This window comes from Chiloscyllium punctatum, chromosome 41, assembly GCF_047496795.1.
Source record: "Chiloscyllium punctatum isolate Juve2018m chromosome 41, sChiPun1.3, whole genome shotgun sequence".
In the NCBI taxonomy this organism is placed as follows: domain Eukaryota; kingdom Metazoa; phylum Chordata; class Chondrichthyes; order Orectolobiformes; family Hemiscylliidae; genus Chiloscyllium; species Chiloscyllium punctatum.
Window position 1 is genome coordinate 28,581,447 of NC_092779.1, and position 27,841 is coordinate 28,609,287.

The 27,841-nt window shown below is 38.8% G+C and overlaps 1 protein-coding gene across 3 annotated transcripts in view; it reads right to left on the bottom strand.

The window, feature by feature from the left end:
- LOC140464959 (collagen alpha-6(VI) chain-like) overlaps positions 1–27,841 on the bottom strand; it is a 141,132-nt gene that overhangs the window by 63,595 nt on the left and 49,696 nt on the right. For all 3 annotated transcript variants that reach the window (XM_072560632.1, XM_072560631.1, XM_072560630.1), the window contains exons 11-18: positions 26,901–26,979; positions 17,980–18,125; positions 17,624–17,716; positions 17,476–17,529; positions 3,038–3,109; positions 2,910–2,936; positions 2,746–2,790; positions 2,180–2,233 (exon numbers count right to left, since the gene is read on the bottom strand). In XM_072560632.1, the coding sequence (XP_072416733.1) occupies positions 2,180–2,233; positions 2,746–2,790; positions 2,910–2,936; positions 3,038–3,109; positions 17,476–17,529; positions 17,624–17,716; positions 17,980–18,125; positions 26,901–26,979 (570 nt within the window). The remainder of the gene's footprint in view (positions 1–2,179; positions 2,234–2,745; positions 2,791–2,909; positions 2,937–3,037; positions 3,110–17,475; positions 17,530–17,623; positions 17,717–17,979; positions 18,126–26,900; positions 26,980–27,841) is intronic.

The following is a 27,841-nucleotide window of genomic DNA, read 5'->3' on the forward strand; positions in this document are numbered from 1 at the left end:
AACAATAGTCACTGCCGAGATAAAATATTCTTTAGTCATGATGAGTTTAATGAAATGGTTTTTACGATCTACAAGTATGTCAGTTTAATGTACAATTGATCATTCTTGAGGATATTGATTAATTCTTCAAAATCTGTTGCTTTGTGAGTTCAAATGTCTCATACATCAACGCAAATGCAGAAAATAATGTCACATAAAGAGTATAAAGGAGATTATAAAAGAAATACTGAGCATGAAAAAGGAGACTTCAGAAACCAAAATATAATCTCTGGAAATCATAAACAGTCCTCCAGAAAATCTCAAGCAGAGCCCTTGAAAGTAAACAAACTATAATCTCTGGAAATCAAGAATAGCCCTCCATAAAATCTGAAGAGGAGCAACTTGAAACATAAAAAGTTACATTATATTTTGACAGATGCCTGCATGGATTGGGTGGAAGCATGTCAACTGTGAATTATATGATGTACACAGGGTCTGTGCAGACGATACACTATGTACACCAGCCCAGTAAAACTGAATGTTAAGAAGGAAGAAACCCGGTTCAAAGCCAGCATTGAAATCTTCCCCATAAACGTGGCAAAGAAAGAGGTTGTTTGGTCTTTTAGCCTTGTGCCTGCCCTGAATCTTGTCAAAGAGCAAGCTTTGGTGCTCAGATTGTGTAGTGATTGGAACAAGGTTGGCCAGGTCGATCTCGTTGAGTGTGAATTGCCTGATAGGGACCGTTAACCTGGACCAATCAGGGAACCACAGCTGACAGATATTACCAGGAGTCTAAGATTCGTGGCACCTTGTGTCTCTCACTGTGTCTCACACCTGCACATACACACCATGGGTGCTGGGGAAAAAATAAGCACTACCACAGTTAGGAGGGTAGTGTGGGGCTTAAAACAAAAAAAAATAAAAATAAACAGGGGATCCCTTTAAAAAAAAGAAAATAAAACAAGAGTGTTTCACACAGCAGTGTCATTGGCCCATCGGGTGTTTTCCTATTGAGAGTTGGATCAGTGTGAGTGTGTGTGTGTGTACGTGCAAGGACTCTCCTCCTTGAAGGGGACTGTCCCTGGACCAGCTGCCCCACATCGAGAGAGAGGAAGGAAGGAAGGAAGGAAGGAAGAAAGAATTACCAGGAGTCTCCCCCTCCAACTCTATTTTGATTTAATCCCTACCCTCCCCTTCACTGTTTTGATCACACATCATTGCCCTTTGATGTGAAGGGCACTGCTTGTCACTGGCCACTCGGGTGTTTTCCTATCTTCCTGGTGGTGGAAATTGAATAAAGATTCATACACCTTGTGTCTCTCACTGTGTCTCCTAACTGCGGTAGTGTGGGGGTTAAATATTTTAAAAAAAGAAAGAAACAAAAAAGAAAAATAAAAATTACCAGGAGTCTCAACGATTCTCTTCACTTTTGGGACTGGTTCTGAGCTATCTGGTCAGAGTCTATGCACTGTGTATGTGTAAATAAAGGGTGATGGGATTTCAGCTTTTGTGGAGTTGTTTCAAATTGTTAAAGGAGTTTGGGGAAGGGTAGGGTTTACCAAGTTATTTTAGTGAGAAGAGTATAAACAATACTCACAGCAGTAAACAATAATTGGGGGTGGGCGAAAACATTTCAAATCCATGCCAACACCGGGTGTACAATTTTCCAATTGAGAACACCTACTGTCACCTCCCATTCAATTATAAATTCTGATGGTGCATACTCACTTCTGATTTTGTTAAATACTCATATGCATAAGCACATACATTATAAAGGCAAGTTTTTTACAACTTTATTTAAGAGCTTTTTTGTCTACATCTATACTTTCGCATCTTTAAGGGTTTGTTCATTTTTTTTATCATTCATTATTTTAATTTATTTCAGAGATTTCACATCGAGGGCCGAAGGGCCTGTACTGTGCTAGACTGTTCTATGTTCTTGGATGTCGAGAAATGCAGCCTTTCCAATTTTCAATTTGCTCGCAGGCAAAAAAAGGATGCCTGAAAACTTACATTAGGAATTGTACCTGAAAAACAATCTTCCCTTTTGTTTTTATAGATGCCAAGAAAACTACTATGTGTTTCCTGCACTTGCATTTTTTCCCTTTTATATCATTGAAACAGGACAATTCTCCATAAAGTAGCAGATAGATATTTCTTTGGTTTAATAATTAGTAACAGACAACAGGAGAGATTTTACCGTTTTTCCACGAATGCCTCTTTCACCAGGAGGTCCAACAATTCCATAAACTCCCTATAAGAACACATATTCTTAATTTGTATATTAACCATTATATATTACATATTGAATGTATTATGTAGATCACTGCACATAAATAATCCTGTGTATATGACAACCTATTTTTTCTGCTCCAAAGCTCATATTTTTGCATATACTTGTCTTCTCAGTCATGACATATATACTTGCGTTCGCAATCCACCTCAACTTTGCACCTCACAAATCAATGTTATGCTTATCAATTGCGTAAAACTGGGTATAAGCGATCAAGCAAGCAATATGAGCTGTTTCATGAAAATTTCCAACAATTTAGGACTTGCCCAGAGAGAAGGAACCTCACTTGACAATTGGTGAAAATGCTAACCACCCACACCAATGGTTCACTTGCAACCGTGGTGCGGGAAAGTCAACCCTAATTTTCTGAGGCTTCAAATTTCAATTTATATAATGTCATCTATGGTTTATTACAATTTGTACAGCATTTGTGAATGGTCTTTCTATGCAAATCTGGTTCAGCAAATTTTTACCTGCTCTCCAAATACTCCATCGATACCATGGTCTCCATCACTACCCTGTTACAAGAGAACACTGGGTTTTAGTTCATGGTGTAAACATAGAAAGGTCAGGCTGACGAAAATATTCAAGTTTCAGGCAACAGAGAACAGGAAATTCTTTTAAAATCCATATTTACCTTTTGTCCTCGATAACCTCTTCTTCCCTGAAATACACATACAGTTGATTATAAGATTATAAGACTAATGTGTAATGCTTATTTTTATATATGTCATTGATGTGAAGATATAAGAAACATATTCTTACTGTGAAGCCCTTAGCGCCTGGACATCCATCATCTCCAATTGTACCATTATATCCAGGTGGACCTCTCTCACCCTAAAGAAACAAAGCAATGTCACTTAAAACTGCAGGTATTGATCATAAACATTTTTTACAAAAAGATAAAAAAGGTAATAGCTGGAGCCCTAACAACCTCCTTAAACCTCTGCCTTAATCATTCTTAAAATTCAGATACAGATGAATTTGTCATTTTCATTGATGGAATAAATACCATAATCCTTGAATTTTGTAAATATTTTAAAGTCATTTATAATAGGCTGCTTGGCATAGCCCTGTTTTATTGATCACAAAAAAGTATATTACAATATAACTGGATATAGTTCTAAATTTGAAGTGATATCAACCTAAATATTGGTAGGGAAAGTATCAAGGAGGCTCAATTGTTCTCATTTTTATCTTTTTCATACCATTTCCGGTCGAATAGCTGGCACGATTGATAGTGTGGGCTAACGGGCATGAGACATGGCAACTGTAATAGGCTACAGCCAGGATCATAACCCATCAACTGGACTAGCAACAAAAACTTGTACTTAAGTTGCACATTTGATGTAACAAAGATGTTTAGAGAATTAGCAAACAAAATCTGACACTGGGTCATAGCAGATGATATCAAAACTGATGACCAAAAGTTTGTTCAATGAGAAATGATGTCTTCAAATATCTTAAAGAAGGAAAAGAGACGCAGAGAAGCTAAAAGGTTCAAAGAAAAGCTTCCTGAACAAATTACCTAGGCATCCAAAGGCTTAGGCATCAATAATGGACCAACTGAATTCAGGATGTCTAAGAAATCGGAATTACAGGAACTTGAGCGATCTCAAATGCCTGTAAAGCTGGATGACGTTGGAGAGATAGACAGGACAGACCTTAAAACAGAGTTGAGACTTTTAAACTGAGGCATTGCCAGAATGGTAACAATGTAGTTTAGCAAGGATTGGGGTGATGGGTGCAATGGGACTTGGTGTGGGCAAAGTTTGCGTGATTCAGTTTTGGATGACCTAAAGTTTCAGGAGGGCAGAATGTGGGAGAGGAGTCAGGTGTGTATTAACATTGTCTTGTGTAAAGATAAGGGAGGTATAGATTAGGATTACAGCAGTAGATTAGCTGAAGCAGGAAAGATATGGGCAATATTATGGACATGAAATTAAAACAGGTTAGTGGTAAAGTAGATATGTGGTTGGTGGGTCAGCTCAGCATAATAAATAGCATTTAGATTGTCAAAGTTTTGGTTCAACCTCAGAAGCTTAACAGGTAGATTTAAGGCTAGCAAATATTATTTGTGATGGTGAGCAAAGATGATGGCATCAGTCTTCCTGATCTTAGTTGGATAAAGTTTCTGGATATCTAGCACTGCAAGTCAGATAAACAATGTGACAAATCAGAGACAGTGGAGTAATTGGAAGTGATGCTAGCAAGTGTTTGGGATAGAAATGCAAGATTATATTAAAGTGCCTTCTGGCTAGCCATAATCATGTGACTGCCACCATGAGGCACACACATAGTGTGGGCTTCCACCTGATAGCAAGTTCAATAATGACACTACAGAAGCCAGCCTGTTTGCTCTGGAAGTTTGAAACAGTGAGGTAGAACTCATTGTCATCAGCAACCCAAGAGTTTTTAATGAATGTACCAAAGGGTATTGTGGAATTGAGAAATGGTTGAGAGCCAAAGCAGATCCTTGGGAAGCTCCAGAGGTAAAGGTGTGGGAATGGAAAGGAAGGCATCATAGCTGATTTGCCGAACTATAATTGGATTAATAACAATGAAAATCAGTAGCATTTCATTGGAAAACTGAGAAGAAGAATTGGAGGATAATAGCATTGTCGATCATGTCAAAGGATGCAGACAGGTTTAAAAGGTAGGAATAGTTCATCATGGTCCAGATCACAAAGGAAGTCATTCGTGACTTTGATAAAAGATGTTCCAACATTGTGAAGGATTGAAAATGTAGAACTGGAGCTAACTGAGCATTGGCATTTCATTAAAAACATTTTGGAAAAGACAACAATTTAAATACCTTTTTAAGGATAAAGGGGTAAGAAGTGTATTCTTGAGACGACAAGTGATGACAGCAGATTTAATAGGGAGGGTCATTTCCTGGAGAGAGAAAACCATTAACCATATCAGCTACATTGGGAGCTTGGAAGGGAAGTGGCTGATCAACACTCTGATCAGATTGGGTCAAAGAAGCAGAGCAAGATGTGCTCAGAGAGAGGATGTGATGGGAAATAGGAGAGAAAAGGGACAGAGCTGCAAGTTAGGGCAGGGTTATTTAGGAATCACAGAGGAAATGTGGCCGTATGGGCAGGAGGGAGATTGGTAAGATACAGGGGCAACTAAACAAATGGTCTTAAGCTTTGTGAAAAAGTTCGATGTGCTCCTTGTACTCATTGTGGGTGATGAACAAGAACACAGGGATAAACGCTTAAGGATGTGGGATGTGATGGAAAACAGAGGCCTCAGGTTACCTCTGTATTTCAGGATGATCCTGGCATAGGGAATAGTTTTAGTACAGGGTGGCAAGATGCAATACTTGGTCCTAACTGAACTGGAGATGTACAGATTTTAAAGCAGCTTCTTTTATAGTCATTCAAGTCTTCACCCACTGTATTTAAGGGAGCAAAGTTGAGGACCACACTGAAGGAAAAACTAGAAAGAAACATTATGAGGTAATTATGGTGACAAGCTCATCAAAGTATGCAACAGGCAATTGAGTGGTGGAACAATTGGAAGGAGATCAGGGACACAAGAGGACAATTTGTCTCTCATATCACACCAACTGATTTTTACTAACTTAATCCAGACTGTGTTTCAAACCTCAGACAAATTCAGTATTAGTATACAGTTGTGTTATACCCCAAAACAAATATGCAAGATTCCTTTAAGTGACCTGCTCATAATGTAACCTGATAATATAAATCTCTCAACCTCCTTATTCAACTCTGTACCCTTGTTATGTGACATGCTGAGGAAATGTGCTGCAGTGCATACAAGTTGCTTAGCTTGATCCCAGACATGAAAGTGCATATGATTGTAATGTACACATGTACACAAGATACTATAATAAAATTCATCAAATTCTTTATTACTACATGATCTACTTCATGCCATTATTTTATGGGACCTTCTATACGTATCACAGCATGATAGTGGCAGACAATCGGTATATCTCACCACATCACGACAGTATGCACTAATTACTGCTTCTAAAAGAATCTTCATTGAAGATCAGACAGCCCTGCATCTTAAAACATTCAGGTGACCAACCACAATAAGTTGATACAAGTACAGATCTCCAACTTTAATAGTCAGGAAGCAGATTTGCTTTTTTTGCATTTAAAATTCTGGATTTATCCAGCTATGAACCCGGTGTTGCTATTACAAGGAACTTAAATAAATACTCAACTTGCTGTCTGACACAAAATTTAAGATACAGAATTCTAAAGGCTTCTTACAAGCTTAAAACTAACATCAACAGAAAAGGATACTATCAGTTTAACTACACAGCCATATTGTTAATTAAAATGGCATCGTAAACACTAAAATGTGATTTTCTAATATAGAGAAGCTTACCTGTGCTTATAGGTCAATTGCTTCTGCCATTTTGATTTTTTCAACTTGGATATCTTAACATTATTCCTTATTTGGTGTGAACTCACCAGTGCTACAGTGCAGTTGGATTGCTTAACTTAAGTCCAGGCACATACATACGTGGATACAAGGTGCTGCAGTAAAAGTTAATTGAACTCTTCATTACCCATGACCCACACCTCATCCTTATGTTACAGGATCTAACCGAAGTATAATAGCATGATAGCAGAAGATCCTAAGTAGACCTCACCACACCACATCAGTAAGGTACCTGGCTTTCCTCTCAGGTGGACATAAAGGGTTCATAATACTATTTAAAAAAGAGCAAGGAGCTCTCCTGTGACCTGACATTCATCTTTCAACCAACACTCAAAACAAAACTAACAGACTAGCTGGTCATTTATTTCATTGGTGTTTGTGGGGTCTTGCTGTGCCCAATTCTCATTCTGTTTCGAGAAGCAAAGGACTTAAGAGTTGCCATTTGAACCTTTGAGCCTACCCATAGTCGAGCTGGTTGTGATCTCAACACTGTCTGCACCACCCCCCCCCGCCCCCCCGCCAACGCCTTCCCCCCGCCAACCCCCAGCCACCCCAGACTGCTGTCTCCAAAACTTGACTCAATCTTGAATAAATTCAATACCCCAGTCTGCAATGTTTTCTGGGGAAGTGAATTCCACATGCTAATGAGTCATTGAGAGAAAAAAAATCTCCTCATCTTTGTCTTACAAAGGAGACCTCTTATTCTTTAATGGCATTCTCCGAGTCCCAGCCTACTCTATAAAAGGTCAAGTCCCCTCAGAAGCTACATGATTTCATAAACTCATCTCTCATTTTTCTAAATTCCATTGAATACCAGCAGAACCTATTCAATCCTTCTTCATAAGATAAGCACTTCACCTCAGACATGAGTCAAATGAACCTTCTCTGAGTCAGGTTCTAACTCAGTTATATCTTATCTTTCCAAATAAGGAGACCAAAAAGACTTAAAATGTGGCCTCATCAATGCCCTGCACAGTTGTAGTAATATTTTTGTGTTTTTTGATTTCATTTTCCCTTGCAATAAATATCAACATTTCATTTACTTTCTTGATACAACCCAGAGAAATTCTAAAGTAGTTCATTTTGACTAGAAGAAGATGGAAGAACTGATTAAAAATAAAGAGCACATTCCAAAGTGGTTTCAAGAAGAGATGGACTTGCAGGTATATATGCATAAGTCACTGAATATGGCATGGCAGGTTGAGAAGTCAGTTAATAAAACTACAATATTATAGATTGTTTAGTTCAAAGGGGTATAGAGTACAAGAGCTAGGTTGAGCTTGTAGAGAACTGGGTTCCAGTTCATGCGGCATTGGCACCCGTACTGGGGAAAGGGAGAACTGTTCCACTGGGACAGACCGCATTTGAACCATGCTATAACCCATGTCCTGGTGAATCATATAACATGGGCTATAGATAGGGTTTTAAACTAATTAGTGGAAAGGAGGAATGAATGGAGGGGAATTTTAAAAAGTCAAAAAAGAAAAAGAGCTGATGTGCATGGAGTAAAGAGTATGAGAATAAAGAGACATGCAGTTAGAACTAAGATGCAAAGAAATGTCACCTCCCAAAGGCTGGTGAATGTCCAGAATCTCTAACCCAGGGAGTTGTGGAGACTAGATTACTGGGAGTGTTTAAAGGGGAGGTAACACAATTTTCGACATGTTGGGGAGTTGATGGGTGTGAGGAGCTGGCATGAGAGAGGAGTTGAGGCCTGGAGCAGATCAGCTAATATCTCAGTGAATGACAGGGGAGAATCGAGGAGCCAAATTGCTACTCCTGCTTCGACTTCTTATGTTATTATAAGTCTCCACTGGATAGGTCACAATGTCCCCAGTCTATCCATATAACTGATCCTCATTTCTGGAATCATTCTTGTGGCTCTTCTCCAGTGCCTTCACATTCTTTTTAAAATATACTGCCCACAAAATAGAGATTTAAAGTAACCAAATTGCTCTTGTACTTGACACTCCTCGATATGATGTAAAATCTTATTAACCATTCCCTCAACTTGCTTCATCACCTTCAATATTTTGTACACATAAACCAATTCCATCTACTTTTGAAACCACTTAATTTTGTATTATCTCTCTACACATTTCTTTGTATTAAATTCTATCTGTCAATTCATTCCATCAATGCGCCTGCATCCCTTTAAAGTTCTCTACTGTCCAGCTCATTGTTTACAAGACTTGTCAATTCCAAGACTTTGAAAATGTTGAAATTTTGCCCTGCAGAACAAGACCCCCCAGGTCATTAATATATATCAGGCAGAGCATCTCTACTGTAAACCTTCCACCAGTCCAAAAATCAGTTCAAAATTTATCAGTCCCTTCTGTTTTCTGTCTCTCAGCTAAATTCATATCATATTGCAAATTTACCTTTTATTGTATGAGCTCTAAATTTGCTCACATATTCATGGTTTGGTATATTATCAATGCCTTTTGGAAATCCATATGCACCACGGAAACAGCATTAACCTCACTAACCCGCTTGGTTGTCTTGTCAAAAAACTCACAAAAGTGTATTAACATAATTTGTTCTGAATAAATCTACACTCCGTAACTAACCTTCATTTGCCCAAGTGATCATTAATTTTGCCCCAACTTATCATTCCTAAAAGCTTCCCCACCATTGAGGTGTTTACAATTATTATCACCATTGAGGTGTTTACAATTATTATCACCATTGAGGTGTTTACAATTATTACTTGGTTTAAATCAGCTGACGCTTGTAAGAAAAAAAATCAGATTCATACATATGGATTTGATTGTTTGATTTTATGGATATTTTTAAATGGTGAGAGTAGCAGTGTTACTGCTAAGTTGTTGGGAAAAGAGTCTCTCATCTGCAAATACTGTTTGTCCCTTAGTCCAGTTTTGATGAATGAGCCATTAAAAGGAATGTAAATCGTTTAGTCAAAGCAAGTCATAACATTTAATATCTTTGCCCTATCTGGATTTTTTAAAGAAATCTAATAAGACAGGCAGTTTGTTTGTTCTGTTGAGTCACATGACAGCATTGCTCTCTTTGCTGGACTCCCATTTTCCACTAACATGTTCAAACTCCACTATTCACATTCCATGGTAAATCCTGCCTGTCCATCACTGCAGTTCTCACTGGTTATATTTAGGTTTTTTTTCACTTGCTCTCAATTCTTCAGTATAATAAATTTTAAATTCTCCTTCTTTCCAACACATTCAACCATGATTTTATATTGGTAAAAACAATGACTGCAGATGCTGGAAACCAGATTCTAGATTAGTGGTGCTGGAAGAGCACAACAGTTCAGGCAGCATCCAAGGAGAAGCTCCTTGGATGCTGCCTGAACTGCTGTGCTCTTCCAGCACCACTAATCCATTTCATATTGTCCAGCAATGTTGCTTTCCAATCACTCTATTCCTGACTTCAACCCCTTTTTTGGATTTGTTTGCTGTTGGACACTGATACGGGTGAACAACTACTGGCAGCTTCAGCTTTACCCTCTGAAACTCCATCCAAAATGACTTGGCCTGTCCACCTCACTCACCACCTTCAAAAACTTTTTAAAAAAAACATTTCCAGAGCCAAGGCTCTTTGTTAACTATCCTTAATCTCCCTTTCTGTTTGGCTCAGAGTTCATTTCTTTACTCCCAATGATTGCATTGTTGAATATTTCTTTATGTTAAAGCCACTCTAATGGACAAGTTGTTGTGGAAAGTGATGCATCTCATTCAGAGTGTATGTTTTATTGTGAAATCTTAGTCTATTTACACTCCAGCTAAGATGGGTACTTAGTGATTGGCTGATAACTAAACAAAAACTAAGATCTAAATGTACGCTGAGGCACATCTACCCCCAGAATCTGCAGAGGGAAATTCACTTCAAAAAATTGCAACTTCTGCTGAACTTGTAACTTCCATCCTGTTGTAGCAATATCACTCTTCTCCTGGGTGTTTAGGATGTGCTAATTCGAACCTAAATTTATTAGTACTCATCATCTTTTGCTTTTCTAGGTGTGAAGCTATCACCTGCCAACACCCCACCACCCCACCCCGCATACCCAACAGGCACCTTCAGTGTATCTCTTGGCACTCCCTGAAGGGCCCATCCAGGCACACGTTACTGCCTCTGTTCAAATAAATGCCCAATCTCAGAGCTCGCCAACTTTCCGACAGAGGAGGTTCATTCATGGCCAATCTACATCCTGCCACCTGCAAAGTAATATTCTCTTGGACTCTCACAGCACATCAACAATCACTGCTGCTCTCCCTATTTCTCTCCAGAATATTCATTCAAAAGTGAAGAACAGATTAGCACTGACAAATGCATTGCAAGAAATAATAACAAGTCTCGCGACATCCAAAGCATTATTGCATCCTAGATTTGACCGAAACCCACCTCACTTAACGGTGACCACTTGCAGACAATAAAAACTCCCTGCCACCTTCGACCATCTACACTATCCAAACTGCCTGAGTTGCAGTGTGATTCTTCTCATCAAAATACAGTCTGATTTCTCCTGTTATCCCTCTTGCATTTTCTCCTCTACCACACCAGGGACTCAGGTTCGATTCCACACTCAGGCAACTGTCTGTGTGGAGTTTGCATGTTCTCCCCGTGTGTGCGTGAGTTTAGTCTGGGTTGTACAGGGTAGGTGGATTGGCCATGCTAAGTTGCCTATAGTGTCCAGGGATACACAGCTAGGTGGATTAGCCAAAGGTAATGCAGAATTAAAAGGATAGACTGGGGGTGTTGGGTCTAGGTTGAATGCTCTTCAGGGGGTCAGTATGGACTTGATGGGCCAAATGGCCTGCTTCCACACTGTAGGTATTCTATAATTAAGAGAAGCTCACCTAGTTCCTCTTCTCTCTCTCTCTCTTTTAATATCTGCATTATTTTTCATGTCCCAATCACCCACTTTCAGCTCAAATATTATCTGTCCTAAAGTCTCTGCACTAAGAAACAGACAGCTTATCTTGTAAAGTCCATGCTTTAATTTTTTTTGTAGTTTTGACTTTGGATTGAAATGGGAAGAGAACTGCTTGAAAAGCCAAAGATGGCTGGGAGATGACAGCACATTTTAAAAGCAAGTTAATTGATTGTCGGAAGTGCTATTTACACAGCTGTTTGTGCAAGCAGTGGGGAAGGTCTAGTTACAGATAAGTGAACTAGATCAGTGAAGCTGAACATAACTATAATTAAACCACATTTCCCTGTACCAGTGTGTTGGACAGAATTTGTTCTTGGTGCAGATCAATGAGATACTTTAAGTCTCAAGTAAGTTATTGATCATTCCATTTTAAGGGTGGAAGAAATGTTGACATTCAGATTCTCAAAGCGAGCACGGCCTCAGTCAATTACTATAGAGTCATAGAGATTTACAGCACAGAAACAGACCCTTCAGTCCAACCCATCCATGCTGACCAGATATCCCAACCTAATCTTGTCCCACATGCCAGCACCCAACCTATATCCCTCCAAACCCTTCCTATTCAAATTGTCATCCAGGTGCCTTTTAAATGTTGCAATTGTACCAGCCTCCACCAATTCCTCTGGAAGCTCATTGCATACACGTACCACCCTCTATGTGAAAAAGTTGACCCTTAGGTCCCTTGTATTTCTTTCCCCTGTCACCCTAAACCTATGCCCTCCCCCACCCCAATGAAAAGACTTTGTCTACTTATCCTATCCATGCCCCTCATGATTTTATAACATCTAGAAGATCACCCCTCAGCTTCCGACGCTCCAGGGAAAACAGCCCCAGCCTATGCAAGCTCTCCCTATAGCTCAAACCATCCAAACTTGCCAACATCCTTGTAAATCTTTTCTGAACTCTTTCAAGTTTCACAAAATCCTTGTGATAGGAAGGAGATCAGAACTGCTTGCAATATTCAAAACATAGCCTAACCAATGTCCTGATACTCAATGTTCTGACCAGTAAAGGAAACCATATGAAATGCCTTCTTCACTATCCTATCTCCTTGTGACTCTACATTCAAGGAGCTTTGAACATGCACTACAAGGTCTCTTTGTTCTACAACACTCCCCAGGACCTTAGCACCAAGTGTATAGGTCCTGCGAAGATTTTTTTTCCCAAAATGCAGCACCTCACATTTATCTAAATTAAACTCCATCTGCCACTCCTCAGCCCATTGGACAATCTGATCAAGATCCCATTGTATTCTGAGGTAACCCTCTTCACTGTCCATGACAGCTCCAATTTTGGTGTAATCTACAAACTTACTAACTATACCTCTTATGCTCACATCCAAATCATTTATATAAATGACGAAAAGTAGTGAACCCAGCACCTATCATTGTGGCACTCTACTGGTCACAGGCCTCGAGTCTGAAAAACAATCCTCCACCATCACCCTCTGCCTTCTACCTTTGAGCCAATTGTGTATCCAAATGGCTAGTTCTCCCTGTGTTCCATGAGACCTAACCTTGCTAACCAGTCTCCCATGGGGAAACTTGTCAAACGCCTTACTGAAGTCCATATAGATCATGTCCACCACTCTGCCCTCATCAATCCTCTTTGCTACTTCTTCAAAAAACTCAATCAAGTTTGTGAAACATGATTTTCCACGCACAAAGCCATGTTGACAATCCCTAATCAGTCCTTGCCTTTCCAAATACATGTATATCCTGTTCCTCAGGATTCCCTCCAATGATTTGCCCACCACCGTCATCAGGCTCACAGGTCTGTAGTTCCCTGGCTTGTCTTTTCCACCTTTCTTAAATAGTGGTACCATGTCAGCCAACTTCCAGTCTTTCAACACTTCACCTATGACTATCAATGATACAAATATCTCAGCAAGGGGTCCAGCAATCACTTCCCACAGAGTTCTCAGGTACACCTGATTAGGTCCTAGGGATTTATCTATCTTTATGTGTTTCAAGATATCTAGCACTTCCTCCTCTGTAATATGGACATTTTTCAAGATGGTACCACCTATTTCCCTAAATTCTATATCTTCCATGTCCTTCTCTACAGTAAATACTGATGCAAAATACTTGTTTAGTATCTCCCCCATTTCCTGCAGTTCCACAAAGGCAGCCTTGCTGATATTTGAGGGGTCCTATTCTCTCCCTAGTTACCCTTTTGTCCTTAATGTATTTGTAAAAACCCTTTGGATTCTCCTTAACCCTATCTGCCAAAGCTATCTCATGTCTCCTTTTTGCCGTCCTGATTACCCTCTTAGGTATACTCCTATTGCTTTTATACTCTTCTAAGGATTCACTCGTTCTATCCTGTCTATACCTGACATATGCTTTCTTCTTTTTCTTAACCCAACCCTTAATTTCTTTAGTCATCCAAAATTCTCTATACCTACCAGCCTTCCCTTTCACCCAAACAGGAATATACTGTCTCTGTTCTCTCATTATCTCATTTCTGAAGGCTTCCCATTTTCCAGCCTTCCCTTTACCTGCAACATCTGCTCTCAATTAGCTTTTGAAAGTTCTTGCCTAATTCCATCAAATTAGCCCAACTCCAGTTTAGAACTTCAACTTTTAGATCCGATCTATCCTTTTCCATCACTATTTTAAAACTAATAGAATTATGGTCGCTGGCCCCAAAATGCTCTCCCACTGACACCTCAGTCACCTGCCCTGCCTTGTTTCCCAAGGGTAGGTCAAATTTTACACCTTCTCTAATATGTACATCCACAAACTGAATCAGAAATGTTTCTTGTGCACACTTAATAAATTCCTGTCCATCTAGGCCCTTAACACTATGGCAATCCCAGTCTATGTTTGGAAAGTTAAAATCCCCTACCACAACCACCCTAATATTCTTACAAATAACTGAAATCTCCTTACAAATTTCTTTCTCAATTTCCCTCTGATTATTAGGGAGTCTATAATACAATCCTAATAAGGTGATCATCCCTTTCTTATTTCTCAGTTCCAACCAAATAACATCCCTGGATGTATTTCCGGGAATATCCTTTTTAAATACAGCTGTTCCATGATTAATACAAAAACAAACTTTGCTGGGAAAGATCAGCAGGTCTGGAGCATCTGTAAAGAAAAATCTGAGTTAACGTTGGGTCCAGTGACCCTTCCTCAGAACCCTTAGGGACCCAAAACGTTAACACTGATTTTTCTTCACAGATGCTATCAAACCTGCTGACCTTTCCCAACAACTTCTGTTTTTGTTCCTGATTGACAGCATGTGCAGTTCTTTCAGATCATGCTATGATTGATATGTCATGGAGTTGGCTATTCTACCTATACTTCCTGATAGAATCTGAGGAACATTGCACAAAGTCCAACCTTGTCTTAGTAGATTCCTTCCATCCAACATTCAGGAAGAATCCCTCTCTCTTAAGCTCCTCACAACCTCCAGGAATATATCAGGAAACTAGCACCAGTCCAGAATAAACAAATTATTTCGCTCATTTCTCATTTCAAATTCCTCTGAATTCAATTTTTAGATTGGAGTTGAGGCTGTATCATGTCTGTTAGATCAAAGTTGCCTTTAACCAAATGGTAGAGCTTTGCAGCAAGTTGAGCTCAAAAGACATTTAAGAATATTTACATCATGGAAAAGTAATTAATCAGATGGGAGGATGCAATTTAGCCATAAGCATCTTAAAGAAATTGAGTCAATATTTGTCCCAGACATGTAAACTAATACTACATTACAAAAACCATACCAAACTAAAAATCGCACTTTTCTACACAGAACACGACTTTGAAGTTTTGTGAATATCTGTTTCTAGCATTCCCTTGACCAGTAACAAATGGATTTCTACTCCATGACTCAGCCAGCACAGCCAATAAGCAGATGGGTTCCATCAGTGGAATCAAAAACTAAGTTTTATTATCAACAATAACTCAGCTTTATTTTAGAATAATTCAGTACTTTACTACATTCTGATTCTGATGTAAATATTTGAACATCTTAAGATTATTTATACAGTTTCATTTCAAGCAAATTCTCCACAAAAATAATGCAAACTTTCCAAATTCGTCACAGATTTTGAGTATAATCTAACCCTTTAATTCAAGGTTGCTGAATTAAAATAACATGGTAATTACATTTGTTTCAGAATATAAATTTCCACTGCATAATTCAGTTTTTTTAGCATCAAAGAGTGCTAATAATAGCAGCAGACTATAATGCAAACTGAAGGAGCAAACAAAATATTTTATCATTTCAGTTCTTTAATATATTTCCTTTGCATAATCGATATGAGATACTTCGACAGTTTAGTGGAGAAATTTGGAAGGTGCCACAAGCAGGTCATGAAAATTCTTTCGAACTAGAGAATTCCATGAGCCACAATCTACACAGCCAATATGGTATAATGCAAAATATCATCAAGGAAACTCTCTGAGGCCACCCTTCGTCTACCCCTCAAGAGTCATGTTGTCTATTTCCACAAGCAATTGTTCCCCACCTATAGCTCCTGGCTAGATTAGAATGAATCAACAACTAAATTCTGCAGCATGTTATTTGGTAGGAAGTACAAAAGAAATACAAATATAAGGCGATATTGTAACTATCTTGTCTAGTATCCTAGTGGTGTTTACATTCACATAACTGAGAGCTGGTGAGTCATCCCAGCACAAAGTTACCACCCCTGCAATATCATGGATATATTTAAATAAAGATGTAACAAGTCAAAGAAATATTTAATGATATCTTCACAGTTATTTGATTATACAAGACGTTCCTTCTTATTTAGCAGTAATTGTAAAGCTTCTCAGAACATTTTGGAATAACTACAAAATGCCTTCAAATTCCAAATTCAGAAATATACAAATTCCATCAGAGGCCAGAAATAAATTTACGATTCTTTTTGATACTTGTAACAATTGTGAGCTGAAAATGCTGCTGGGTAGATAGGCTGTCCACACTTGAAGCACCCCAGTTTTCCTGCCTGTTGAATTAACGGAAAATTGGACCGGGGATTTTAATTTATATCTGATTTATTTCATCTCGAGACAGGAAGGTTAAATGCTCATATTTTCTAAGATCAATTTAATCTCTTTCAAGTTGCCTTTTGCAAAGTTAATTTTACCAGTGTGGGCAATTCATGGTTCAGGAGAATTTGAATTGATTCTAAGTTGCTCCAAAGCTTTATTGGTGACCGCAAATAGACCTAACCCCCATCTCCAAGCCAATGACTGTGAATTCCAGAGGGATAGCCCTTGACTGCTCCAAATGCCTGCCTATTAAAGCAGTAGATCCTTTGTCAGATGCAAGACAGAATGCCATGTTACCCCACAGAGAATCTCAATTATTAATTTAAGAATTACAAGTCTCAAGAAAACTGTTTGCTCTCAATTGCTTCACGAATGCACAATCTGAAAAAAGACTTTGGGAGGTAATGTTTAAGTGATGTTTATGTGTGAGGAGAAATTCTGAGGTTAATCCCCTCCTGTATGATCATGACACCTCACCCAAGCTCGATGTAACTTGCTGCTGAGCTGGCAGTGACAAACATAATACATCAAGTTGCCCATTTGGTGTCTGCTACTCACCTTGCTCTCTCTATATATATGTGGCAAGTGCCTTCAGCCTGTTTGTCCAAATAACAGTATGTTCAATACTTAAAATTGATTCCATTGTAACCTGCATTCGAAGCAGTTCAGGTTTAGGTAGTATTCAAGCTATCCTATATTGTGAGATACCTGCATTGGCTTTCTCTTATGTGCATTTATAGAGAAGTCATCCCTCTTTATTCTGACACCTGGTAAATGTCACAAACCCCAGAAATAAGCAACAGTGGCTGCACTTAAAAGACAAACATTCAAATCCATTTAAAATACCAACTCACTTGTCCTCCCTCTTCTCCTGGGTAACCTTGAAGTCCCTTTGCTCCTCTTTGTCCCTAAAACATGAACACATCAATTAATGAATAGAAAACACACTTCTTGTTCAAAATTCCAATGAGCAATTAACGTGCACATATATTGATAACTTACTTTCAGCCCTTTGATCCCTTGCATGCCAATCAGACCAGGTTCTCCCAAGCAGGTGCATGCAACATTACAACACTTTGTTTCCATGGCTGAACTCTGCAGACAAACATTGTATTATCAATACGATTTAAGTAACATGTTGTGTGATAAACTTCTTAACATAATTAAGAAACTGAACAGAAAACTCTTCATCTGAGGCAATTACACTTATTGATATTAAGAACATTCACAAACAACACATTAATAAAACTGCTCATTGAAGTGTCACTAAATAAATGGAGTAATTTGTTTTACATTCCATTTTTGTACAGAAAGCTACAGAAGAACAATTCCATCTTGCTCTTCTCAGGATCACTTACGATTTGTTTCATCAAGGCATTTCCAATATCGTTCATTTCAATTGATAGCTGTTGTTTGTATCCATATCCAGTTCCAAACTCAACATAATGCATCTCATCCACATTCACAGCACCTTCCAGAGCCACTGTGACGAGTGTGTGGATTCCTGTGAATTATAAAATGCCTATTTATTATTCCAATTACTATCGATAACTGAGTAATATTGAAGGTTGGATAGCGTATAGCCTGTGTTAAACATATGGGAGATTTTTTAAGTGAGTCTATAGAATAAGGTGGAATACATGCTCAGAATAGAAAGAAAAAATTAAACTAAAATTAAAACCTTCTGAGGTAAATCATTGCAAATTGGCAATCCTTTCGATTGCTTGCATGTTTGGCAGAATGGCCAAGAACAAAATATTCACCAATTGTTTTTTTTTGAATTGGAATTTATCCAGACATTTCATTGTACTGACTGGCTCATGATCACGTACCTTTCTTTCCTGTGACATTTCTAACTGCGCAGTTAAAATGGAGCTCATTCTGCGGCTCCCTACCACACAATTTTACCGATTCAAAATACTTTTCTGAACTCACTTGTTTCCATCAAATAAGTGGGGATGCAGGACAAAAATAAAATCTTAAAATTCAGTCCAATAATCATGAACGAAATGATGACTGATTTTGTTTTTTGCAAAAACTATCAATGTTTCCTAATCCAATCTGCAATAACTGTCCAACTTGGACAGTTAAATCTTTCAATTAAGTGAAACGTGACTGGTGAGAATAAACAGCTCACTTGTCAAAGATTTCATCCTCCTGCTCAATTTTATTAATCCTGTGTGTGGCACTACATTGAATGCTTTTTGAGAATCCAGATATACTGCACCCACATTTTGATAGGATCCCTACAGTTTGGAAACAGATCATTAGGCCCAACAAATCCACAGAGCATCCCACCCTAACTCAACCACCTTCCCTATCCCAGTAACCCTGCATTTCCCATGGCTAACCTATACATCCCTGGAAACTATGGGCAATTTAGCATGGCCTATCCACCTGACCCGCACATCTTTGATTCTCACTTATCCTTAATTAGTAGCTCCTCAAAAAACCCAAATCTGAACAAAACCATGATACTTCTTCAATAAATCCATATTTATTTAGACCAATCATACAGGCTGAAACCTTCCAATCAGTATCAAAACCTGTTTTCCAACGATGACCAATACACCCAATTACATTCCTCGAATTTTTCTGACTTTGCTTCCAATATAAGATTCTGTAGAATTCCTTCAACACATGAAATCTCAGAGGGAGAAAGAAAATCTGCCCCAAAGCCAAGCCACCTCACCACCAACCCCACACTGTCCCCAATACCGCCACACCGGACCACATTCAACCTCCCCCATCCCAACCGTATGCAATAGCCTCCCATATTGGAAAGAAAAGGTTCCAAAGTTGCTCAATGTGTAGATGAATGAGTGTACCTGTGAATGAGAAGGTGTGTTGATGGGTAGGGTAGGTGTGGTCAAGTGGGAAGATCAATAGGATGGTACACAAAGTAGGAAAGTGGGTAGGACAAGAGTTAGTCAAAAAGAGCCTTGTTGGGGGAGGGGATAGGAATGTAGGAACTGGTTATCTGGAGGACACCAAGAGTTCAAGGGATCTAGCTGAAGTTTGAGGGAAGAATCAGGGAGTTTTGAGAGGGGAGTTACAAGTTCGAGGACTGAGGGTCCAACAGTCATTTGCACAATTAGCTAGGAGTTAAATGAAGATTTGTAATAAGTGAAACTGTCCAAAGACTGCAAATGAAAACTTAGAACTGAAGATTTCTTTCGAGGATTGTGGGATGAAGGGAATTATTTATTAAAACTTTGAACTTCCCACTTTCTTAGGAGTCAAGATTTCAGGACTTCAACAGGATCCTGACACTCATCCTCATCAATCCCTTGGCCTCCAATGATCCAGTGACCAGAAAATTTTGTGAAGCATGATTTTCTAAGTGCCCTGCAACAAGGCCCTAAGAATGAATTCCAGTATTTTCCCCAAAAATTGATATCAGACTAACTATCGTTCCCTACTTTCTCTCTCCCTTTCTTGAATTTGGGGGTTGGGGGAGGGGCGGGGTGGATTATATTTGTTACCTTGCCATCTCTTGGAACTATTCTCAAATCTAAGGAAATCTGGAAAATCAAAACTAACATACCACTGTATCTGTCGCTGCCTTTTTAACCTCTAACATGGAAGCTATCAGATCAAAGGGATTTGTCAGCTCCTCGTTGTGTTAATTAATTAGTAGTGCTTGTCTACTAATACCCATTTCTTTAAGTTCCTCATTTTGAATAGACTCTTAGTTACCCACTATTTCTAGCATTTGTTTGCAAGATATTCCAGCACTGTCACTCCAATACTGCACTGCTGGTTATTTTCCACATATTTAATCGTGGGATGGGAAATGGACATGTTTTACAGGTAGGCGTAAGTGAGGGCTGCAGATGCTGGAGATTGGAGTCAAGATTAGAGTGGTTCTGTAAAAGCCCAGCAGGTCAGGCAGTATCCGAGGAGCTGGAAAAAACCCGCTCCTTGGACCTGCTTTGCTTTTCCAGCACCACTCTAATCATGTTTTACAGGTAATGCTGTTTCTATTTCTGATTCAGTGTGAAAAATAAGGCTGAAACCAAGCTTCAGCCAGAAGTGCTAAATGGATTATCATCTTGACCTCCATGTGGGATCTCGTATGTCATTGATTCCAATCTTCAACCAATTGGACTAATTCCATGTGATATCAAGAAATGATAGGAGGAAAAATCCCTGAGACCTGTGAATGTCCTGGTAGAATGGCTGAAGACTTGCACTTTTAAGCTACCAGCATCCTTAGCGAAGTTGTTTCAGTACAACATGACAATATGAACAAATTCTCAAATAGTCCTGCTCACAAGAGCCAAGCAAATCCAGGCTGGCCAATACCTTCCCCTCAATCTACTCCTGATCATCAAAGTGACTGAAGTCATCGTTTACAGTGCTCATACTGAACAAAAAAATGTTTAGTAAGGCTCAGCATGGGTCAGGATGACTTGGCTCCCTGCCTCATTAGAGTCCTGATCCAAAAGTGAACTATAGAACTGAAGAAATGAAGTGAGGGTAGTTTTATACAACGTGTGACATCATGGAGCCCTAGCAAAAGTAAAGTCATTAAGAATTGCAGGAACTGTTCCAATGTCTGGAATCATGTCTATCTCAAAGGAATATGGCTTTGGCTGTTGGAAGCTAATAATCCAATACTCAGGACATTGCTTTAGGAGTTCCTCAGACTAATGTCCTCAACCTAACCATCTACAAGATGCAAAGATCCATAGACAGCACCTTCCTACCCCATGACCATTTCCATATTGAAGGACAAGGGCAGCAGGTACTTGGGAACACCATCACCTGCTGGTTCCCTTCCAAGCCACTCACCACCTTGACTTGGAAATATACTGCCGTTCCTTCACAGTTGTTAAGTCAAAATCCTGGAATTCCCTCCCTGCCGGCATTATGGGTCAATCCACAGTAACTGTACGGTGGCAGTTCAAGAAGGCAGCTCAACATCACCTTCTCAAGGGCAACTAGGGCTGGGCTATCAATGCTGACCAGCCAGCAATACCCAACTCCCACAAATGAATAAATAAAACAAAATTACAAAAATGATGCATTTAAAATGTACCTAGCCCTAGATAACATCCTTCTAAGGTGCAAAACAACACTTCCTATCTCAACAACTTCAAAAGGGAAGCCATTTGAATTGATAACTCTGCATTTGAAATGTTGATTAATTCAGCAACACGACAGTGTGAGACTTGACCTGCATCCTGGATTAATCAGTGCTCAGAGTTGGAAAAATTGCTCATCAGTCTGGAACAGAAACTTTTACAAATTCAAACAGCATAAAACTCACCAGACAGCAAGCTCACACGGCAGAGCTCCAAGAACCAGTTCTGAGGAAAGCATTCCCAAAGGAGTGTTTTTACAAAGGGGATGAAAATCAAACACTGTTCTTTTTAATGGGCATCAGAGTCCTGAAACCAGACAAACTGGTGAAGAATAAGGAACCTTCTCTTGCTCACATTATCTAGTGCTCAGTGGAACCTCATTGTGACATTATAAGACTTACAGAAGACTTTGCAGCAACACATTGAAGCAATGGTCCTAACAGTATCGCATAGGGATTTTATTGGAACTTCCTTTTTATAAGTACATCTTGTTTTCTTTTAATCTTGGTACCTTTAATTTAATGTGAATAACATTATCTTTTTATCCATACGGGAACTATCAGGCATTACTTGTAATAAACTAAGTTTTAGCAGGTTTAAACTGAAGCTTGAATGCTGATCTATTTTAATTAAAATCATTCCAATTAAAAAGGTTGTAAGATCTCTCTTCATCGACAGTTCACTGGCCACATGTTTTATCCACGTGGTGGTTGTGACATTAAAAATCACCCACCAGCAAAGTATTAGCAGTGGTCAGTTGCCTAACTGGACTATATAAGTCAATATACACATGATCAGTATAGAGCTTGTCTAAAGCAAACCAACGTTTAAGAATTCTGCAGTAACGCATCTCCTAACTCCCCTAAGGTTGCCCACCATCTACAATGACTAAGTAAGGAGTTGATAGATAACAGATCTAATAACACACAAAGCTCAATGCCATTCAAGACAAAGCAGATCACTTGATCAACATCCTCTCTGTCACATTAGACATCACTCGACTTCTGTGTCAATGGGGCTGCGGTGGAGATGGTTGAGAGCTTCAAGTTTTGCGGAGTAAGTGTCACCAACAATTGATCCTGGTCCATCCACGTCGAAGCAACAGTCAAGGAATCAGACCAACACCTTTACTTCCTCAGGCTAAGGAAATTCAACACGTGCTCAATGACTCTGATGAATTTTTATAGTTGCACCATATAAAGCATCCTATCCGGATGCATCACAGCTTGGCATGGCAACTGCTCTGCCGAAGACTACAGACAGTTGCATGGGCAGCCCAATCCATCAGGACAACCAGCCTTCCTCCCACTGACTCCACCTACACTTCCTGCAGCCTCAGGAAAACAGCCAAAAAAAAAATCAAGCTCCTCCCACCCTGGTTATATGCTCTTCCACCTTCTTCCAATTGACAGAAGATACAAAAGTTTGAACACATTCCAACAGATTTAAGAACAGCTTCGTTCCCACAGTTATCAGAACACTGATATGTTAGAATTGCTCTTTCTCTGCACCTTCTCTGTAACGGTAATGCTGTGTTCTGCATTTTGTTCTATTACCCTGTTGTACTTGCATAAGATTCAATTTATCTGCTTAGCATGCAAAACAATCCTTTTCATTGCATCTCTGTACGTGTGACAATAATAAATTGAATCAAACATTCCTACCATGATTGACAGATAGCGCTCGTATGGCTCACATACAAGATGCACTACAGCAATTCAAAGACTCTTTCGATAGCCCCTTCTAAACCTGAGAATTCTGGCACCCTGAGACAAAGACATCAGATGCATGGGAACTCCACCATGTCAATGCTCACTTCTGAGCCTCACACCATCCTGACTTATTATTATCACCACTATTCCATTATCACTTGATCAAAATCCTGAAACTTCCTATCAACAAAGAGAGTGTGTTTACAATGGATGGACTGCAATGGTTCAAGATGGTAATTCATCGCTAAGTTTGCAAAGACAATTTGGGATGGACAATAAATGCTGTCTTTACCAACAAATGCTCATACCACAAGACTTACTGCAAATAAATCAATCATCTCACATAAATGTTTATTAGATTCATTAACAGAAATTATGCAGAACAAATGAGTTAATCAATTCAGTCAGTCTCAGTCACTATAACTGGCAATATAAGTGTTGCAAGAACAGTCCATCAATTCTGTTTAATATGAATTTACCAGACACCTATTTCTGTGCAAATGATAAAAAATTAAGCTCACTCATCTCCTTTATTTCACCTGCTGAGGGTGTGTAATGGCTTGTAATTACCTCAAGATGAAAAGACACTTTTTCACATGAAGGATGGTGTATGTATGGAATGAGCTGTGAGAGCAAGTGGTGGAGGCTGATATAATTACAACATTTAAAAAGCATCTGGATGGGTACATGAATAGGAAGGGTTTAGAGGGTTATGAGCCAAATGCTAGCAAATGGAACTAGATTAATTTAGGATATCTGGTCAGCATGGATGAATTAGTCTGAAGGGTTTGTTTCGATGCTGTACATCCCCCAAGACCCTATGACTTTATAAATTGCCTCGTCTTTATATGAAGGACAAGAAATTGTATAAGTCGATAAAATGTGGAGCTTGAAAAACACAGCAGGTCAGACAACATTGGAGGTGCAGGGAAGTCGACATTTCGGGTCAGGGCCCTTCATCAGACTGGATAATCGTACAAGTTGTTTACAAAATGTAAGGGATCTTATGTTATGCTACCAGAGACATAGAATTTGGGAAATAGATAATTTTATATTTATTTATGTGGTCACATAAGGCATAACTTTATAGTGCTCACTCACTTAGAACCTATATACATGCCCCCAGTTCCTTGCCTTAACTTGCTTTGCCATATCAATCAGCATAATCACACAATGAGGCAGCTTGCCTTGTTGCTAGCAGTCTTGGTGAAAGTGATCATACAATTGCTGCATGGCAGCATACTATATCAATCTTACATCCGCAGAATATAAGCCAGCTGCTTATTCAGCCAACACATTAGATAAAACCACCTCTCATTCTTCTAAACCCCAATGCATTAAGGCCCATTTTCTCTTAAGATGACCATTTCATCCGAGGAATAAGCATAATGAACCTTCTCTGAACTGTGTTCAGTGCAGCATATCTCTCCTTAGGTCAGGAGACTAAAACTGTCAAATGTTTTGTGTACAAACTTAAAAATCACACAACACCAGATTATAGTCCAACAGGTTTATTGGGAAGCACTAGCTTTCAGAGTGCTGCTCCTTCATCAGGTGGTTGTGGAGTACAAGATTGTAAGACACAGAATTTATAGCAAAGGTTTACAGTGTGATGTAACTGAAATTATATATTGCAAAAGACCTGGATTGCTTGTTAAGTCTCTTATCTTTTAGAATGACCATGTTGGTTTCAGTTGCTTCATATGTAAATCGCCGAACATTTACAAGTTACATTCTCAAGTGAACTTTAACAATTGGTGTCATGTCGGCCCAGATAATGCATTGAAGGTGTGTGCTGCCCTGTGTGAGGCTGTCTGTGCCCCAATGTTTAGACTGATTCTAATCTAATGAATGGACTTACAGAATCTTACATGGATTCACGCAGTTTTTCAGCAAATTGTTAAATGCATTATCTCTATGAAAGGGACAGGCTGTCCTTCATGAGGGTCAGCCTAGTTTTAAATCATGGCAGTCACACACACTCCAGAAATGCCGACTGATTGTACAGTGTGTGGACTGAGCTGTAATCACCCTAGTAAGCAGGGCATAAGAATGTTTGGACCTATCAAAATTACTCATGTTCACTAACAAGCCTAATCCATATTTTAGCCCTTAATCTTGGTTAATGTAATTCTTAAAGCAGCTGTTTTTACAGCTGTGTTTCATGAAGGAATTAATGGAATAGCCATCAGTTGTTTTTATGTTTATTTCATATACCTATTACTCATTGGGAGTCTTGATCTCATTCTTTACTTCGGCGATCTGTGTATTAATCAAATAATCACCAGTATGTGGAATGTATGCAAAGGTGAAAGTCTGTGCAATGATGTCATATATACACAGTTTGTACAGCTGTTTTTAATTCAACAGCACTCAGAATCCTGGCTGCAAAATCTGGTTATTGTCTCATGTACAAATTGAAGACAAGCTCAAAGAAACATTAAATTGACAACAATTGCAGCAGAGCAATCGGCCACAGGCTGTCAATAAATGTCAAAATGAAGCAGAAAGTGTCAGTTAATATCAATGCTGTTGTATCCAGAGGACATATACCTTCTGCTCCAACTTTATAACCTCAAACAAAGCACTCCCACAGGCTACTTAATAAATTCTCATCTCCTCTGTATAGAAATATGCTTCTTGGAGATGGTGGAAAATGGCTGTTAATGCTGCAGATATCTACTACATGATAAATAGATAGATGACAGATAGACTTCAGTGAAGGCCAATATAATGGATTTTGGAAAAAAACATTTAAAATCTTGCCCTGTTATTATTTGCAATGGACAAGTGGTTCAACTAATTTTAAATCCTTCTCTCCATCCCTCATTAAACCTGAATTCTGAGAACACATCAACATTTCTAGCACTCAGCAGTGCAATGCCCAAATTAGCAGCAGATATTTTGTAGAAGGTAGACCTACCATTGGGTATACCTTTTTAATATACCCACACAAAGGTAAACGGAGCACCTGAGAATCCATAGGGTAGTAAGGACTGTAGAGTGCATGTGGAAGAGTTCTCCATCCAATGTTACATCCTGCCAAATCAAATCACATGGGATGCCAGGAGAAAATACAAGCTGAATTGCTCATGCAGTGATTTATGTTGAAGTCTCAGAAGGAAATAATGACAAGAGTTTGAGAGGGGCTTTGGAAGTATTTTGGAATTTAATATGGATCTCCCTTTAATGCTAATAAAAACGTATTCTGCACTGGATACTTTAAACACAGCTTTATAAACTTTCTCTGTTAAAAAAAAATCAAACACCAAGTGTTGCATGAACTACAAATTGGTCATGCCACCTTCTTAATCCTTCAACAACATTATTGGAGAACTGAAACTCTCAGCCTTACAAGTTTGGGAATTTGGTGTGTTACAAGTAATACCTAGAATTTTAGCATTTATAGATTCCTTTGAACAGGTCTAGCAATACCATTGGGAGTTTTATAATGAATTGAAAATGTGTGTACAGTACCTCTATCGTTGATTTCTTTTGAGCTTTGTTTAAGAACCATTTCTCTGTCATCGAAGCCATCTGTGAATAATACCAGTGCCTGTATAAAGATTGTAATGAAAGTGACAGTTATTTTTGCGAATTGATATTTTAAATAGCCAGACTGTGAAAGGAACAGAGGAAAAGAAAGTGTTAATTTCCATGACCTGTAAATAGTATTAAATTAACTGTAAGTACATAGAATATGCAACATTCAACAATTCGTTCTAGCAAACTAGGCTGCACTACTGTTTATTCTCCACACAAGTTTTCTTAAAATATTTTGAAGAGGTCTGGCCTGGTCCATTATGATAGCAGGAGAGATTTCTATCATCTCAAAGAAAATTGACCCTGCAAGAAATGTATAAACTACTTGCTTTGAAGTATATGTCTTATCAGCGAGATGGTTGCATGTGCTAATAAAGGGAACTTGTTCAAATTGAAGTAAGGAAATAGGATTGGACTAATGAGCAGATATGCATGGAATTAACAGATATTGTCATAAAACAGCTTGAAGGTCTACACTAGTTTTCTCCATTACAATTTACTGTTATATTTCAGCCTTTCAGGCTACTTTCATATTCCTCTATTTTAATGTAAAGTCTAGATTTCTGTTGAAAGAATTGAAGCTATTGGCCTCAATCACATTTTGAGTTCCATGTTCTATTCACTCTGTGGTAATGGCATTTTTCCTTATTTGATCTATTAGTAATTATATTGTATCTATGTTAACTAGCTTTGGATTCTCCCTTATGTGAAAACATTATCTCAACATTGACCCTATCCATGAGGTAAAAACAATGACTGCAGATGCTGGAAAGTAAATACTGGATTAGTGGTGCTGGAAGAGCACAGCAGTTCAGGCAGCATCCAACAAGCAGCGAAATCGACATTTCGGGCAAAAGCACCACTAATCCAGTAAT